This window comes from Dipodomys merriami, unplaced genomic scaffold (assembly GCF_024711535.1).
Source record: "Dipodomys merriami isolate MVZ:Mamm:240054 unplaced genomic scaffold, mDipMer1.0.p SCAF_40, whole genome shotgun sequence".
Classification (NCBI taxonomy): domain Eukaryota; kingdom Metazoa; phylum Chordata; class Mammalia; order Rodentia; family Heteromyidae; genus Dipodomys; species Dipodomys merriami.
In genome coordinates, this window is record NW_027205604.1 from 9,897,296 (window position 1) to 9,916,749 (window position 19,454).

Below are 19,454 nucleotides of genomic sequence, written 5' to 3' on the forward strand. Positions count from 1 at the left end.
GCAAGGTTCAAGAGCAATGCTGTTACAAATTAAGGCCTTGCTCTCTGAATTCTCTTAGAATTCATTCATATCACCAGGAAGCTTACACAATTACCCCATCTCAGGCCCATCCCAGGCCTGTAGAATCCAAATCTAAACCATGGCTAAGGATAAGATACCAGGTTTATCTCTACATTCAAATCTGAGAGGGACTGGTCTAGATAAGTTGCATAAATAAGACGACCGAACCAATCTAGAATGAATACACATTAATACTTAACCAGAGGCAAAGTACTGTGACAGATCTTGCACAGGTAAAGCATATAACAAATTCAGCCCACAATTGTGATATCCCAGGAGTTGTGATGGCATTGTGTTCAGATCTTCGCACTCATCTTAAACCAGACAGGTGAGGTGGCCAAGAACTTCTTGTAAAGACACAACGACCCTGGATGTACCAGTCAACACTCTGCCTGCTTGACAGGAGAAGTCTGCAGCAACTTTACTAAGGTATTTCCAGAGCAAAAAGCACATTGAGGGAGGATGTAGGATGCTGACCCAACTCCTTATGGTGCACAGCAGCAGGAGAGATAAATTGTGCTCCAGTGCTGTGCTGATTGCAACACACCAAAGGGTTTTAAGTGACTTGGAAACAACCGTGAACACATAATGTAGGCAAAGGAGTTGCTAAACAGAGCCATTTCTCCTTCTGTGAATGAACTGTCTATAATGCCACTAACTCTGCTACCTGGGTGCTGTCAAATATTCTCCTGAGGTTCTGAAATGCCCTCAACCAGAGGTTTACAAAAGGACTGCATGCTTCATCTTAAAAAGTAAACTGCCTCTAGAGTTGTGCAATTAATCATGATAAGTACACGTTGAGAAATCCCATTTAGATTTAGTACAGTGATTTCCCCCTGGACTTTTGAATCAACTGCGGATTACAAATTTGATGATATGGGAAAGAAGCAAACAGAAAAGAGAGATGGACGCCAGGGTATAACCTGTCTGGCTTTAAATCAACTGTCTTTTTAAATCAAGAGACAGAATATAAAGCAGCCCTTCCACAGGTCCTAAGCTGTGACCCATCATTAGAAACACTCTGCAGAAGGCTTTTTGTGCATTTTTCCACAGGTCATGTGTGAATATTTAGTCCAAGGCAATGCTCTGAATCCGAAAACCTGGCAGGCATAATACGCAGGAATCCCCACACCAAGCAAAACCATTGCTTCTAGTGAGAGAGTCTGAAGGGAAGAATAACAACTTACAGTGCAGGCAGCCACATTCATCATCCCACCGGCTCCAGCCAGGACAGCACCTGTAGACCATCTGCAGCTGTATGCTGTGCACCTGTCTGTATGTGGTGTAGTACCAAGTCCTGAGAAACACAGGGATCTGAATCAGGAAAGGGTAACATTCCTCTTACGGCAGTTCTTCTCATTGCTTCTAAAAACATAGTACCGTCTGAAGGGTCACTCAGGAGATCAAGAAAGAAAGACAAAATGGAGACAAGGCTATCCTAAAGGGCAGCAAGTGTCATTGATGTGAAAGGCTCCTCATAGACTGTCTCCACCCCAGCTCACAATCTTAACCAGTATGCTGTCATTCTGAAAGGGGCCAATAGTTTTTTCTTGGAGGTGGAATACAAAATTACCAGGTTCTAAAAATGACATATAGCCTGATAAGTACACAGTACATAAACAGATCAACATACGTGTGCTGTGCCAAAATTTCACAGTGAAGAGAAGTTGTTCAGGAAATTAAAGACAAAAAAAAAGTTACCAAATATTGGCTTTCCACATCAGTGCCATTTTTATCCTTTATCCCAGAAGTGCTAAAACATTCTCTTCTGTTTGTATATCTCTCTTCATATCCCAGCCAATCCCATCAATTCAATTTTCATTTCCTCCCAACTTCTCTTTCCCCTCTGTGTGTATGTATATTGTTCTTTCTCATCTTTTAGAAACAAGAGCTCCAGCTGGGTGCTGATGGCTCACACCTGTAATCCTAGTTACTCAGGAGGCTGAGAACTGAGGATCAAGGTTCAAAGCTAGACCAGACAATAAAATCCATGAGATTCTTATTTCCAACTAAACACCAAAACACCAGAAATGAGGCTGTGGTTCAAGTGGTAGAGCACCAGCTTTGAGTGAAAAAGCTAAAGGACAGTGCCCAGGCCCTGAATTCAAGCCCCAGTACTGCCACAAAACAAAAACAAAAACAAAGAACAAAACAACACTACCACCACTGACAACAACAACAATAAAAAGGCAGAGCTTTTTGGCACATCACTGTTTAAAACTTTTAATTATTTGCCATCTTGTAATATAGCCGAATGTTTTTCATGTGTATCTCTCCAATTGGGACCCAAATGTAAGTTTGTATGCTTTTATATGAACAAAAAGTCTATAAGTTTGACAAAGATTCTAAGCATGTTTCAAACCGGCTGTCACTCCAAGCAGGTGTTATCCACAAAATGCATTACTTAGTGTGACTAGTAAGCTCTTTTGGATAAAAATATAAAACCTGTTTTACTTATTCATACTTGTTTTCTTCTCAATTTTGAATACCTATCATATCTTTCTTTCCTTGCTTCAGATTAATACTGACAATGATTAAATCCTGCAGGGGTTATACATAAATCTAAATTAAAAAATATTCAGAAACAAGTATCCTAATGAATAAATCACATACCCATAAGTATGGTTTTCATTCTGATTTCTTTTAAAATAAGCTTTCTTGCCATTGCATTATACCAACACATACTGAGAATACACTGCATACCAAGCACTGTACAAAATGTGTTAAATATGTTTACAGCTTATCTCCATAATATCTATGTACGGCATTGTTTTTCCAACTTTATAGATAGACTGAGGCATAGACAAAGGCAGAAATTGTGTCTAAGGCCACACAGCTATTAAGAACCAGAGAAAAAAAATTTCAGATTTAAATTAAGTACCCTGAATTTAGACCAAGAATCTGAAGACTAACTTCCCCTCCCCCATATACACACAACCACACAAAAAGTATGTATGTATCTATATAAATATCTGAAATTATAAATTCAATCTGGCAATGTTTCATCTAGTTCTCTTTTGTGACTGTTCTCATATACAAAAGCAAACAGTTATTTATAAACAAACATTCCAATGTTTCCATCAGCCATAATATTTATTAACAAGAAATCCTTCATTAACTTAAAAGAACACTTTGTTTTAAGGTTAGGGGTGCCCTGAATTTAGATCTATTTGATTCCTTTAAATAACACTCAACCCATCAGCAACTATCTGTATCAAGAGGTTCTTAGATGTTTTGTCAAACTATTTTAAAACTTTGAAAAAAGGAAAAAGCCTGGACCTGCAGAAAGCATTGTGGACACTTGCTTTTCTGCTCTCTTCCCAGCCTGCTGAGTTAATCCTAATTCAAAGGCCATAATAAAGTTAAAGCAGCTCTAGGTTTCAAAGTATAACAACGGGGCCAAAGGTAGGTCAGGCATTAGTTCACAACTGTAGATACCCCAGATCTAAGATCTGCTAAATTTAGCACACCAACACAATATTCCTTGTTTCTGTCCATGTTCTGATCTTGAGCTTACAATGCTATCTCATGCCAGCAGGTAAAATTAGTGGCATCTTACCCATAATACTCCCACATACGTGAGAACTATAAGTCACCCCAGACCCCATCTCTGAAGGGAAAAGCATCATCCTGAATCATCCCAGGGGGGCAGGCTGTATCCCCTTTATTTGTGATGTAAGAATTCTTTCCTAAAATGCATTAGGTAACATATTTTAGGAGCAGTGAGGCTTCTGATTTTGATGTTTAATAACCTAAAGGCAGAAAGCATCGTTACCTCCTTTCGTAGCCAGCATACCAGCTGGGGCACCGGCAACCTTGTTTCCAGCACTTGACGATGTGTGTAAAGGCTTGCACGCATGGGTGTGCAAGTCGCACTACTGTCAGCTCTTGTTCTTCGCAAACATTTGGCCTAGAAAATAAAAAAAGAGCAGTGGTGTCATAGATATGTCTGTTTTCTATAAAAATATGAATGATTTATTTCTTCATTTTCTACAAAATGTTTGCAATCATGACTACTACAGAATGTGAAAGAGAAGAATGCAAGTAATACTTGTAGACATTCTAGATGTAATACATGTATGGGTAGCTATTACATAAAAAATATTAAAAAATAAAATATTTTGTAACTATCAGGATCAGGAAGAGGAAAAATCAGAATAAAGACCAGGAAAATCTAAATCTAAATCTAAATCTAAATCAGATTTCCCACAGGGTTAGAAAACAAGCTGCAAATTAAATTCTGAGTTCTTTGATAGTTAAATTTCTTTTTGATCATAATGTTGAAGGATGAAAGGGGTAACATTGATAAAGATGCATTGTACTCCTAAATTTGTTTGTTGAATTGCAACTCCTCTGTACAACTACTTAAATATAATAAAGAAGTATACTTAAAAAATCAGAATGTCACAGTCTCAAGATGCATGAGCAAAAGGGAAGGCATTGAAAGAGATGGGAGGAGAAGGGAAGTCATTGATAAAGATGCATTGTACTCAGAAAGTGACATGTTGATAGCTAAGATATGGAACCAACCCAGATGCCCCCCAGTAGATGAATGGATCAAGAAAATGTGATATATATATATATATATATATATACATATATATATATATATATAATGGAATTCTATGCCTCCATCAGAAAAAATGATATTACCCCATTTGTTAGGAAATGGAAAGACTTGGAAAATATTATGTTAAATGAAGTAAGCCAAGCCCAAAGAAACATAGGTCCTATAGTTTCCCTTACTTGCAATAACTAGTACATGTGTAGGACAAGCAGAAAAGGCCAAAAGCTATGTACATATGACCATATAAGATGATGTTAAGCAAAATGAACCCCAAGATAGGGACACAAATATCTTTTTTCTTTCTTGCTATTGTTTATAACGTATTTATCATGTGCCATGTGATTTTTTTGTTGTTCTGTATGTTCCTCCCCCACAGTATAACCCCTGTTTTCACTGTATTTGATGTCAGTGCCCTGCATCATGTATATACACTTCTCTAATTTGGGGAGGGGAAGGGAAAAAACAAAATGCTGAAGTAAAGATACAGGTTGACCCATTGTAACAATGAAATGTACAAAACACTATGTTGAAAATGAAATGTACAAAACACTATGCTGAAAATGAAACTTTTGCAGGGCTGGGGGTGGGGAGTAGTAGAGGTGGGAGGGAAGGGATGGTAGGGGGAAAACAAAGGAGGAAGCAACAATGCTCAATAGGAAATTGTGCTCATTACCTTGCTCATGTAACTGTAACCCCTCTGTACAGCATTTTTACAATAAAAAACATACAAAAAATAAAATTGATGGAGAAAAACGCACACACAAAAAAGAAAGTGACATGTTGAAACTCCTTTGTACTATTTAGCTATTTAGAGCTAATAAAACAAATTTTAAAAAGGAAACTAATTAATCCAAAGATTAATTGGGGCTGGGAAGGTGGCTCAGTGGTACAGTGCTTGCCTTGCATGCATGAGGCCTTGGGTTCGATTTCTCAGCACTACAGAAGCTAAAAAAGACAGGAGCGCCGTGCCTCAAATGATAGAGCACTAACTAGCCTTGAGCTGAAGAGCTGAGGGACAGCACCCAGGTCCTGAGTTCAGGCCCCAAGACCAACAACAACAACAAAAAGAGCTTAATGTTCCCCTAGAAGTTATTTCTTTTTTCTTTAATTTGGCCTTTCTAATATTTTTATGTACATTAGTATCTTTCAGGAGTTGTACAAAGGAGTTGCCATTTAACTAATAGTTTATGAATACAGTGCATCTTGATGAACGCCACCCCTTTCCACATTCTCACCCACCCCTCCTTCCCTGCCCCTCGCTCACTCTTCTTAGTTTTGTAGAATATACACCTGGGATTCTTCACTGCATTCTACCCTTCTCTTCATCTGCCTACCACTTTTCCCTTTTGAGTCCTTGCTTCCTAGTGTTTTAGTTTGCTGAACTTTGATTTTTACCTTCTAAGGAATTATACTACTTGAGATTTTCTTTGAATTTACCTAATTTCAGTTAATAAAATGGCATACACTTGCATACCACCCAACATATTTATTTATAAGGTTATCATCTAAAGCTAACTTCCACAAAAGGGAAAATATGGGAACTTTGTGTCTCTGTACCAGACTTACTTCACTTAAAATAATTTTTCCAGGTCTTTCCATTTCTTTACAAATGATACAACATCTTTCTTTCTAATGGGTGAGTAAAAATCCATTGTGTAGAGATACCACACTTTCTTGATCCATTCATCTGTTAGAAATTATTTCCAAACAATATTTTCAGTCTTTATGTTTACTATAATTGAATTTCACATGTAACACTTGTTACACTTGTTCCTACTTGAATATTAATATCCCCTTATTCCGATTTATAGGATTTTAGGATGCACTGCTTTTGATTTTTAATTGTGTAGGGCTAGGATGCACTGTTTTTGATTTTTAATTGTATCTGGCTAGAAGGTAACGATAATCTAGGGTCCCAGAATTAATGCCTTGTAATCTTTTGTAATTGGAAGAATGCTTTTAATGCAGGCGGAGTTTCTAGTGCACATCATTTTGCACTGATGATAGCAGAAATGGTCAAGTGAGTTGGGCCACGCATTCATCCTCATGCATTCGATGTCCCTGACAAGCCATGCACTGACCCCCACTAGGATGTGTAAGATGATTCAGACTCTGCTGTTCCTGAAGGAGGCTCATATCCTGTCTAGCTTAGTCTCCCTATTCACAATCTCAAGAAGTGTAGAGGATAGCTTAGCCTGTGTGCTTATAGTCCACTAGAAATAGAAATAAGCTTCAAGAGTTCTACTCAGCTCCTAAACACCTCTGTGAATTTGTCCAGTGACACAGCAATGATACCATTTTGTCTCCCAATATGGCCCGCATTATGTGTCTGCTACTTTGTTCACTGTGGCTCTGGTTCCCTCTGTGGTCACTTCTTTCTCTGGATGCAATTCTCACCATCTGATTTCACTGATAGCCCAATTCTCACCTCCACATACAGTTCTGAAAGGTGAGCATGAGGGCTGTTAACCACACTTAAACTGAATACAGTTCCGGATGAACTGTATTTACACATTTGCATGGGATACTGTAATACCTGAGGCAAATACTATAATAAAATGTTAGGTGTAAAAAGGGTGCCTATTTTGGGCATCCAGTAATAGGGCATCCAGCTTACAGAAACTCTCAGCTTTAAAAAAAATTCCATATGAGGACTAGGTAAATTGAGGGAATGGATGGGTTTGCGAGAATTGGGGGGAGGGGTGGAGGGAAAGGACAGAAGGTATGACATCAGCCAAGATACATTGTGCTCATAAACCAACATGCTGAATTGTACAACTACTTATAGATAATTTAAAATGAATTTAAAAAATAAAGATTCCATGTTAGATCTTGTAGGAACTGCCATAAGCATGCCTTGATGCAAGTGTCTGCTTTCTATGAGCCAACCCGGTCTTACATAGAATGAGCTCACAGCACTTTCAAAAGTCTGTTGTCAGTAGTTTAAATGGCTACATATCACCCCAATTTGGACTCTACTTTTCAACCTCTTCTCCATCCATCCATCCACTCACTCATCCATTTTTAAAAAAAAAAAAAAAAGCTATTTATTGTGAAACTCCGGGCATAATGGATTGTGTCAGATGTAGTCTTTCAAATAAGGTTTTGGAGGAGATTGAGTTTTCTTGTGAGGCACATAAAACAGGGACCAGGAGTGATGAAGGGAGACAGAGAAAAAGAGCTAGTCAGCAAAAGATGCCTTATTGGGCTAGTCAACACTGTGGATAACAACCTTCCAGAAGGTGAGGAAGTCGGGGTTGTTTCTACACTGGTCCTCAGTGATTGGTTGAGAATTGGTCCCTCTACAATCTTTCACACCCAAAGCATAGACAAGAAGTCAGCTTCCAAAAACCAAAGTGAGTCCTTAAGGAGAGAAAAAGAGAAGTTGGTACCGGCAGAGTGGAGGAGAGGACGCCTGGACAATGTGATGCTGGAATTTTCAGATCCAAGTTATACAAACAAAAGTACAGTCCTTTTCTCTACAGATAATCCAAATAGAAGAGACAGGAAGTCAAAAGCAGCTAAGTATATATATATACATATGACCATATAAAATGATGTTACACGAAATGAACCCCAAAATAGGGACACAAGTGGTTTTTACTTTCTTGCTATTGTTTTTAACGTATTTATAATGTACTATGTGATTTTTTTTGTTTCTTTTGTATGTTCTTCTCCCACAGTCTAACCCCTGTTTTCACTGTATTTGATTCTGGTGCCCTGCATCTTGTATACACATTTTTCTAATTTGGGGAGGGAAAGGGAAATAACAAAATGCTAAAATAAGGATACAGGATGACCCATTGTAACAATGAGATGTACAAGACACTATGTTGAAAATGAACTTTACAACTTGGGGGAGGGTGAAGGGAGGAGTTGGGGAGATGGTAGAGAAGGGATGGTAGGGGAAAAACAAAGCAGGAGGGAACAATGCTCAATAGGAAATATACTCACTACCTTACTCATGTAACTGTAACCCCTCTGTACAGTATTTTTACAATAAAAAAAACATTTTAAAAAGCAGCTAAGCAGATACAGAAGGTGATGTGTTAAGATGGAAGAACACTGAAAACATAAAGACTCTTACTTAGAGGTATGCAGTAGGAGAGGTTTCACTGAAGAGCTGATGTTGGGAAGAATGAGAAGAAGCCAGTGGGTGTCATTATGGGAGAAGAAATGGAATGAGCGGCTTGATGTGTGAAGAATTGGAAAGAACACCAAAGTGGCTGAAAGGGTGGGCTGCAGACCTTCCAGCCAAACAGCTTTGGTTTTATTCTCTGTGCACAGGAGTCAGTGGAGATTTTTATGGCTCTAATTCTTTGGATCGATCTCCTATGTCCAGGATCTGAAGACGGGTCTTTGAAAGTGGCTGTGGCAAAGCTTTCTAAGTCAACTGTGTTAATACCACCTCCATTACCTTCCAAATTCCCACAAGTCTGCAGCCAGGAAAGCGCCTAACCTTGGCAGGAGGACATTTCAAAAAGAATCTGTGTAAACAAGCTTCATTAGAGATTTCCATCTCTCGAAGTCCTAAATGCCACCCTTATTAAGCTGTTCTGTGAACTATTCCCTATAGGATTCTCCTAGCTACATGCATGACAAACTCTTCTATTAATTTATGCCTATTAATTCACAGCTTACTCTTATCTAAGTTGGTAGAAGAAAGGATTTCCTTCCAACTTACAGAAACCCTGGCCGTTATTGACTTCTAATTAAACTATACAGATGTCAAAGTACGATTGTCTATGCGATGATTCTTCAAAACCTGACTATAAAGCTATCTATTGGCTGAGGCCTTTGGCTCACGTATGTTTATCCTAGCTGCTCAGAAGCTGAGAATGTCAGTGTGCCACCAGCTCTGGATATAATTTCTTAATATCCTGTCTCATCCAATAAAAACTGAATGGGGCATCACGTGCCTGTCATTTCAGCTACACGAGGAAGCATAAATAGGAGGATAGTCAAGTGAACCCAAGTACATGTAAGGCCCAACTGGAAAACTAGCCAAAGCATAAAGGGAGGAGAGTGCAACTCAAGTGGCAGAGCATCTAAAAAGTAAAAGGCCCTGAGTTCAATGGCCAGCATTGCCAAATAAAAGAGACCCATTGTTTGGCCTGTGGGGAAATTTGTATAATTGTTTAGAAGTTTTGCATACATTTTTTATTTAATAGTATGTATTTTTGTAAGAGTGGCATGAATAGATGAATGCCTGTATACACAGACACATTTGAACTTGTACTTTTCATTCCCAAGTCTCTATATTTGCTAAATATTTGTCTCTACTGGGGATTTTTAAAGATATTTATTTAAATCTCCCACTAGTTAATTTTGAACAGGAATTTATAATTCTGTGAATTCTAGTTCTGTATGTATTTGAGGCTAATTTTAGTTCTTTATATATCTGAGGGTATTTCCTTAAGGATACACAAGTTAGTAATTATTGTATATACTTAATCGTTCTATCATTTTGTAGTGTTATTACTAAACAACGATTATGTGTTTTACATTTGTTTTCTTACCCTAAATTGTATTTATCTGATGTTAAAATTTTTCAACTTGGGGCTGGGAAGGTGGCTCAGTGGTAGAGCGCTTGCCTTGCATGCCTGAGGTCCTGGGTTTGATTCCTCAGCACCACATATGCAAAAAGAAAAAAGCTGGAAGTGGCGTGGCTCAAGTGGTAGAGCACTAGCCTTGAGCTGAAGAGCTGAGGGACAGCACCCAGGCCCAGAGTTCAGGCCCCACGACCTGACCCCCCCAAAAAAATTTTCGACTAGCTTTTGATTGACATTTCCTTATCTGGATCTTGTTCATTACTTAAATCTTGCTATACCTTCTTTTAACTGTCTACACCTGTATTATAAAATCTTATTAGTATATTTTTGAAAGGAGATATATATACATATATGCTTATGTATGAATAAATATATTTCCATTACACCATTATTTGGTCCGCTTCTAAATTGCAACTCTAATAATCATGATTTCCTTTACATCTCATACTATGTTTTGTTAGAATAGTATTCAGAGTTACTCGTTGGGATATAATGAGGATTTGGGTCTTTTTCTAGGTTCATAGGAAGTGGCCTTAGCTATAAGAAGACTTTTGTAGTCCTCATTAGGGATCTGTTCACCCAGAAAATGAAGTTTATAATTAGAGGTGAGAAATTTTAGCTGCCAGGTCTCCAGAGAGGGAGAGAATGGGGTAAATGCCTAAAGATTGAGTTCAAACACTGATCCGTCATTCAGCCCATCTTGTTCACATAATGAAAGTCCAGTAAGTCTTCTAGACAGTGAGCCAGCGATGTGCTGAGTAGGTACTGAGCTCTGACCCACACGGAGAGGGCATTGGTGTTCCATCACAGAACCTGCAAGGTCCATACTGCAAATGATGACGTCTAAGAGACTGTAGAAGGTACCAAGCTCCTAGAATGTTGGTGGGAGGCAATGGTAGCCAGAGAACCATCTGAGGCCAGTCATTGGAAATGAAGTCTTGTGGTGGACCTTGTCCTTAATCTGCAGGGTCTGTGTGTTGGCACGGAAGTGTCAGGACTCAAGGGACACACCACTGGCTTTCAGTTGAAACATAATATTCATTAAGTTTATTCCTTAGAACAAGAAAATGGAGCTGTGGACTGGGGCTCACACGTGTAACCCTAGCTACTCAGGAGGCTGAAATCTGAGGATCACCGTTAGAAGCCAGCCTGTGTAAAAAGGTTCATGAGACTCTTATCTCCAATTAATCACCAGAAAACCAAGAAGTGGAATTGTGGCTCAAAGTGGAACATTAGCTTTGAGCAAAAAAGCTCAGGGACAGAACCCAAGCCCTGAGTTCAAGCCCCATGCTCAACAACAACAACAACAACAAACGTGCATGTTGTAACTACCAAATGATAGAGACTTTTAAATTGATAATTGATTAAATCAACAAATTATTTTGCCAATTCCATATTCATCAATCTTTCTTATAATAATAAATCTCATATGTAATATAGGTATGCTTTGCTTTGTTTCTTTTAGGAAATAACTGACGTGCATAATTTTGATTTGAGAAAGTCAGTTGAGAGTAGATCTGTCAGGATGATAGTTGATCAAGTAATTGATAATCTGATCAGTAGTTTTCATAACTGCTTTCCTTGGAACCTGTTTCATTATTGCTTTCAGAGTGGTTTGCAGGCTTATTTTCACTTACTATCTGGTTAATCTAGAGATCTTACTTTCAGGTTGTCTAATGTATTATTGTTATTATGTGTTAAAATATTTTATTTTGCTTTGATTATATTTCAAGAAGGGAGGGTATCAAAATATGACTTTATAATAGTACTTTGGTCAGATGCCCTTAATTTACCCTTTAAAATTCTTAATTGTGTAGTGACTGCTCAGGCAGATATGTCTGTCAATGCCAGCTAAGCAAGAAGCATAAACAGAATTGCAATCCAGGGTTGCCCAGACATACATGTGAAACTTTATTAGAAAATAACAAAAGCAAAGAGGACTGGAGGTATGGCTCAAGTTGTGTGTGTGCTTGGCTGTGAGTTCACCTTCCCAGCGCCACCAAAAGAAAGAAAAAAATAAACTCTGAGGTGAAATTTCTCATAGAAGTATCACCTTTGGAATATAACTTTCACCTCACTACTGATTTACAGCATGGTGAAATAAATGAAAGTAGATTGTATGTCATTTTTTAAAAATCAGAATTGGATATGACACTTCCTAATGAAAACACTAATTAAAATTAATAAAAGGCACCACGCTGTCACCAACTGCTGTGTGGCCCTCTCTCTCTTTAGGTGCAGAGAAGCTTGTGATCTCCAAAGTTGTGACATAAGTAGAGAATAGCACAAACATTTGGGTACCTCATACTATTAGTGTAATATTCTAAAATCAATAAATGAAAGTATGGTAACCTGAGAGCATTTTACTTAAAGTACTAAGAGGACAAAATGAGGAGTTAAAATGAACCCACTTTTATGTTTCAAAAGTTTATTATTGTGTGACACTTTCCTTTTTGTTTTAATGTGTTAGATTCCTCCACAGCTGTAAATTAATTTTCTCTGCTCCCTAAATGAATTACACGTAACCACTTCTAAAAATGACTACAGACATGAAAGCCATTTTCACTTAATAACTAACTATTAATCTCATATTTCTTGGTGTCACTTTAGTATGGAGTGCAAACGAAAATTATGCTAAACATTGCAAATTTATGGCAAACACCAGCTCTTGATTTATATTATTATAGATGGTTTATCACCAGAAGCAATCTAAACACAACTCCATCAGAGAGATGTTACAATTTGTATTTATTTCTCCCAGCACTAAATGGTTCTTCGATTTTCAGAACCATCATTAATGTCTTATAAATGCAAATCTTTATTTCTTATTTTAATCTACAATGATTTCTCTAAGTCTTCAGGAGATTAGCTTTTACATAAAATATTCAAATAACAATTATAAATGATACTTTGTTTTCCCTGGGCAATCTATTAGCCATGATGCATAAACTACTTAAAAGGAATGGTGGGCTGTATTGATCCAGGATATAATGGGCTAATAATGTACTTTCCTTTTAAAATGATCACCTCACAATTCAAAATCAAATCATGAAAAGAAAAGCCTTCCTGGTGTTTGTGAGTCTCTGTAAATTGCTTGGTCTCTCCATAATCATCCAATTTTATTGTCTCTTCCTAGAATCTCTGGGAAGACCTGAGCTACTGCACCGATCATGACTAAGATGAATCTACAATTATTTATTCTCCTCTTGTTTAAATTGCTATCTTGAAGAAGCAACACTTTTGAATACATATACATACATGTAAATTATAGTTAAGTAGTTTTACAAAGCGGTATCAATTCAACACGTCACTTGTAAAATCTTAACCTGACTACTTGAAGCTGGAGAGCAAAGGAGCAAACAATCCTTACTCCTAAGGATGCAGTTGATGACCAGACTCCATTGTTGGCTCTCTTCCTAACATTGGAATCCTCCTTTAACTGACCTCTTAAAGCCCCACGAACATCTTCTGATGTGAACATGTCACTAATAAAAACTCTCTACCACTCAAAACTTCACAGCTCTGTCTCCTCAAATAAAATAAAATAAAATAAATAATATGGAGCAATAATATCTACAGAATTTTGAGTAACCAGCCCTGGTTGTCAGGTCTAGCCATCTAACATCTTTTTGGCTAAACTATCTATCACTATGTTGTCTTTATTGTTCATGCTCTTAGCCTCTGAGGTGCAGTCCCTTATGAAAACATTACTCATTCTACAGAGAAAAATACTGATTGATTTAGGTTGGGTGTTTTCTTTATCTACAAAACATATTCAACATCTAGTCATAGAGAACGACATCAAGTAGCTAAAAATAATGGAGTTGCTCTGTGCCAAAGGCATTATGCTGAAGAATTCGTGAATTCATGTCACAGAGTTTCACTGAGCATCTATAATGGAACAGGAATTGTTCAGGGGCCCAGAAATGAATAGAGTAGAGCCAAAAATGAATCTTCCTTGAAGTGAACAGAACCACACAGCCATCCCTAAAAGAAGTTAAATCACATTTTCATATTAGTACACTGTTATAAAAATTTGTAATTATAAGGTATGTATTTATTCTTTAACAGTGCCCCAGATTACATAAGCTCCAGACTTCATTAAAATTAGGATTTTCTTGCATCAAGGAGAAGATCTGTACACTGAAAATGATAAACACTGATGAAAGAAAATGAAGGAGGCATGCATAAATGGAAAGTCAATGACTGATTTGAGAGAACTAGCATTTTTAACATTCCTATACTACCCAAATCACTCTATGGTGTGAAAAGAAATCCCTACCAAAATCCCAACATCTTCTCACAGAAGTAGAACCAAATAAATATCTAAATAAATCTTGAACAAAAAGAAGACTCAGATATAACAATATCCAAGATAGACTACAAAACTATAGTAATCAAAACATCATGATACTGGCATAAGAAAAATAAAAAGATACACAGGTTAATGGAACCAAATGTGTCCAGAAATATATCTGGCATTAAGAGTCAGAGGTTTTCTACAAAGACACCCAGAGCACACACGGTGGGAAAGGATTCATCTTTATGAGATGACATTGAGAAAACCTGATGTCCACAAGCAGAAGAATAAAATTCATGTGACATAAAAAAGAAATTATAAATAGACTATAGATATAAAGAACTGAAAACTCAAAAACCTGTGGAAGGAAACACAGAAGACAACTCTGTATCATTGACAAATATATTTTTTGCATATGAAATCAAAAACACAGGCAACAGAAACAAAACTAGACAAGTGAAATTGTATCATTATAAAAAGCTTCTGCAGGGCTGGGAAGGTGGCTCAGTGGTAGAGCACTTGCCTTGCATGCCTGAGGTCCTGGGTTCGATTCCTCAGCATCACATATGCAGAAAAAAAAAGCCGGAAGTGGCGCTGTGGCTCAAGTGGTAGAGTGCTAGCTTTGAGCTGAAGAGCTGAGAGACAGCGCCCAGGCCCAGAGTTCAGACCCCACAACCAGACTCAAAATAAATAAATAAATAAAAAGCTTCTGCATAACCAATCAATTAACATAGTGACGAGACAAACTTGTAATAGGGGGAAAATGTAAACTAAAACACTGGTAAGGGGTTGGTACCTAAACTATTTAAGGAACTCAAGAGGCTAGTAAGAAAACAAATGACCTAGTAAAAAAGCAAGCAAAGAATAAACATTTTTCCAAAATAAAATCAAGAATGATTCTTGAACTGTGGCAAACATTGATGCTTTGAGGAATCTTACAAACATTTCTATGGTCTTTATCTGCCTTCTATTAAGGTAAAGATCCACCACTCAGACATCCTACAATAATCTGCATCCTGCCTTCCAATACCATTAGAGGAATAATAAAACTGTCAACTTCTCAAGTCAGACTCCTGGTTTACTAGATTATAAATGAGATACAAATTGAATTAAGAAACAGCAAGATGTCGAAAGGACTGTTGCAGTGAAAGTCCATTGTTACCATCATGTATTTGTTTGGGTTTCAACACATAATAGCATGAAAAGCTCTAGCTACTGGCCATATAGCATAGGCCAACATAAACTTTAAGCATGCACAATCTTTCATTAGGATTACTTCACTCTTCAGCTCCCATGTCTGGGTAAACAACCTGATCCAGCACCTCCAAGAAGTATCTCTTTATAAATCTTTATCTCTTTACAAATCCACCTTCCTTCAGATGGGCTTTAATCCACAATATTATACACAATGTTCTCCACAACATTCAGTACATGTGCTTAGCGCTTAATAATTAAAAAGTTCTGGAAGGAAAGAATAAGAGACAAACTCTTCATCAATGGCCAGTGAGTTTTTAGATATGAAACCAAAAGCGCATGCAATGAACATAAATTAGGCAAATGTAAAACAATCTTCACGCTTAATAAATAGACACTGAAGGAAAGAATATTTGCTGTCCGTCACCCACATGAAAAGACATAATTTTCCAGAGCCACCATGAGTCTAGGGGGAATTTCACTTCATCCTTGGTCAGTTCGGGTGATAAAGACCCCTCTTCAAACAAAACTATGAAGACTCTACATTCAAGGCGGTTTGGGGACTCCAAAAAAGAAAAATCCATACAGATACCACACACTGGCTTAGAAGTAAGCCTTTGATTCTCCAACACCCTACAATTTCCACCGGGTTCCCCATGACCACCCCTGATAAATACACAAGATCCAAGGCGACCAAAGCAGTTGCAGAAGAAACCTCTTGTCTCCTCTTCCTCCTCTTCCTTCCTAACCCTTTACACACAGACCATCTGGGTACACGGGCCGAGCACAAAGGCATTCAAGCCACATTAATGCCACATAATGTCAGCAGGAAAAGAAGTTCTCTGTCTATGGAGGCACTTGATTTTTTTTTCTGCTTCTGCCCAGTTGGCCACCATCCGTCCAGCCATATCAGGTCACCCAGCTAACTCCCATCACCTCCTATTTCTGACCCTATACAGACAACCATTTGAGAACCACCACACCATCCACCTCACCATCCCCAGACAGAGCAACTGCTCTCTCCCCCTCAGAGAGAGAGCAAAGGCCTGCAGTGTAGAGTGGTGAATAGGTTCAACAGATGCCTCTTCTTAACTAACACCTCAAGAATAGGATGAGGAATACTGATTATCCACTGAGCCTCACTAAAAGTTATACAACTAAACCCAAACATTATGATTCCCAAGTAAATGATGATATCTATGTGATACATCAGCACAAACAACACTACAAAAACTTGGAATGAAACTCTAAACACGTTTTTGTTTTTGTGTTTAAGGTTTATAGGATTACAAGTCTTCGTTTCATTATACATCCTTTATTAATCTTCCAGAATTTCTTTGTGAAAGTGCCTACTAATATAATTGGGGGGGGGGGTGACTTTTTAAAACATCCTTAGAGAGACTTGAGTCTCACGTTTTGGTCTTCAGTTACATAAGTATGAGTCAGACTAGCTGTGAATATTTTTCTCAGTTTTAAAATTAAAATTAAAAACAGTTTTATGGTAACCTCTTTGCACAACTACTTAAAGATTATATATATATATATATATATATATATATATATATATATATATATCCTGGGGCTTAAACTCAGAACCTGGGCATTGTCCCTGAGCTTCTTTTGCTCAAGATTAAAGCTCTACTACTTTGAACCACAGCTCTACTTCTGTTTTGTTTTGTTTGTTTTCCTGTGGTTAATTGGAGGTGAGAGTCTCATGGACTTTCCTGGCCTGGCTGGCTTTGTACCACGATCCTCCCAATTTCAGCTTCCTCAGTAGGAAGGATTTCAGGGATGAACCACTGGCTAGAAATAAAGATTTTTTAAAGTACAGTGAAGCAAGTATCATAGAATATCTTCTAGGAAATAATCATCTCCGATACTTAGCATGTATATGATCTGCCATAAAAGCAGATGCATTTACAGTGCACTGAAACAGCCATCTTCCTTTGAGAAGTTAAGAGCTGCGCAGTCATAACTGACCTAGTCACTGGAATACGGAAATGTCGGCAGAAGTTAGCTGCTGAAAACCAAATTTCTTTGGCTAACTTCAGTCTTTTCCTTTCTTTACAGTCCTCCTTTGCATGACCCACCCCACGTGCATTTTTCTCACTTCTGCTGACATGTGACTGTCACTCCTCAAAACTCCTTAGCACACATGTCCTCACACTGTACCCACAAGGGCAGCCCTGGGCTTTGTGTGTCTGTTGTAGGATCGTTAGCCTGTCCTCTCTGTTTATGAACTGATTATGGCTCAAGAATAGAGCCAGTGCCTTACTCATTTTTGCCACCTCCTCTGTCTCGACTGCACAATGGTGTCCTCAATGTATATCACAGAAATATAGAATACATCCACATTGGTACATAGACGTATAGAACTCATGGGCATATAGATATTGGTGTTCAATGTACTCTATATAATGATTAGATTAGTTTGACTGAAAATGGAGTTCCAAGAGTCTTTAACTATGAATGCACAGGATCAAAGGGAAGACGGGAGATTCAAAGGCCCTATTCTTGTTTTAATAGTGATGTACATTTGCAAAGATCACACATCTTGGCAGGGGTGGGGTTGGGGGGCGGGTGGAGGTGAGGGAGCAGCACATATGTTTGAGTCTGACCTCGGTGAAGACTGTGCTGCCACCATTTTCCTTTCTGGTATTTGTGTTTTCAGATATTTCATTTATAAGCCAGGTCCTTTCATGACACTTGTAATGACCAAAAGCAACACATGGATTGAAGATTCAAAGAATGTAAGAACAACACCTGAAGTCATTCTACACAATCTAAGGCAGTCTCCAACAACACTTGAACATCTTTTTCTTTGTCCTTACTCCTGCTGAGCCACCTTAATATACCCACTGCTTGCCTTCCCGTGGATTCAACTCTTATTCTCTTTATCTGCAAGTGCACACATGTGTGCACATCCAAGTGGGGTACTCCAAGACCCCTAGCAGACAGAATCACTCTCCATTTACTTTTCCTATACATACAACTCATTAGACAGTTTCATTTACAAATTATGCACAATAAGAAATCAACAGCAATAATATCAAGAAAACAGTAATTAAAGAATTACATTATAATAAGTTCTATGAACATGAACATGATCTCTCTCTTAAATACCATACCACTGTACAGTGTGCAACCTTTTCCTTCTTGTGATAATGTGAAAAGATGTATTGCCTATGAAATGAGATAAAGGGAGGTGAATGACAGACTTGTGGCCCAGCCATAGGCCACTGTGGAAGGGTGAGTTGTTGACCAACAGCATGTGATAGACAGTCCATCTAATAATGGAGATATCTACTAAGTGACTGGAAGGCAGGTGGCATATGAAATGTGGATACATGGCACAAAGGCTTGATTGGTTTCCTGAACAGGACAGAAGGAGGTGGCATGAAATTTCATTGTCATACTCAGAATAGGACACAGTTTTAAAATGATCAATTCATTTGGGTCTGGAATTATTCATTTAATGTTTTTTAGACCATGGTAAACAAAAATCAGGAAAGCCAACTATCAGATAAAAGGGAACTGTGTGTGTGTGTGTGTGTGTGTGTGTGTGTGTGCGCGCGCACGCGCGCACGCGCACACGCACCTGTAGACAGACAAACAGATGAAAGATAGATAGATGGACAGATATGGGCTGGGAAGGTGGCTCAGTGGTAGAGCACTTGCCTTGCATGCTTGAGGCCCTGGGTTCGATTCCTCAGCACCACATAAGCAAAAAGAAAAAAGCCGGAAGTGGCTCTGTGGCTCAAGTGGTAGAGCACTAGCCTTG

General features: G+C 38.2%; 1 protein-coding gene across 1 annotated transcript in view; it reads right to left on the reverse strand.

The window, feature by feature from the left end:
* LOC138806526 (EGF-like and EMI domain-containing protein 1) overlaps positions 1-19,454 on the reverse strand; it is a 503,918-nt gene that overhangs the window by 439,468 nt on the left and 44,996 nt on the right. The window contains 2 exon segments of the mRNA XM_069991959.1: positions 1,248-1,357; positions 3,836-3,970. Coding sequence (XP_069848060.1) covers positions 1,248-1,357; positions 3,836-3,970 — 245 coding nt within the window.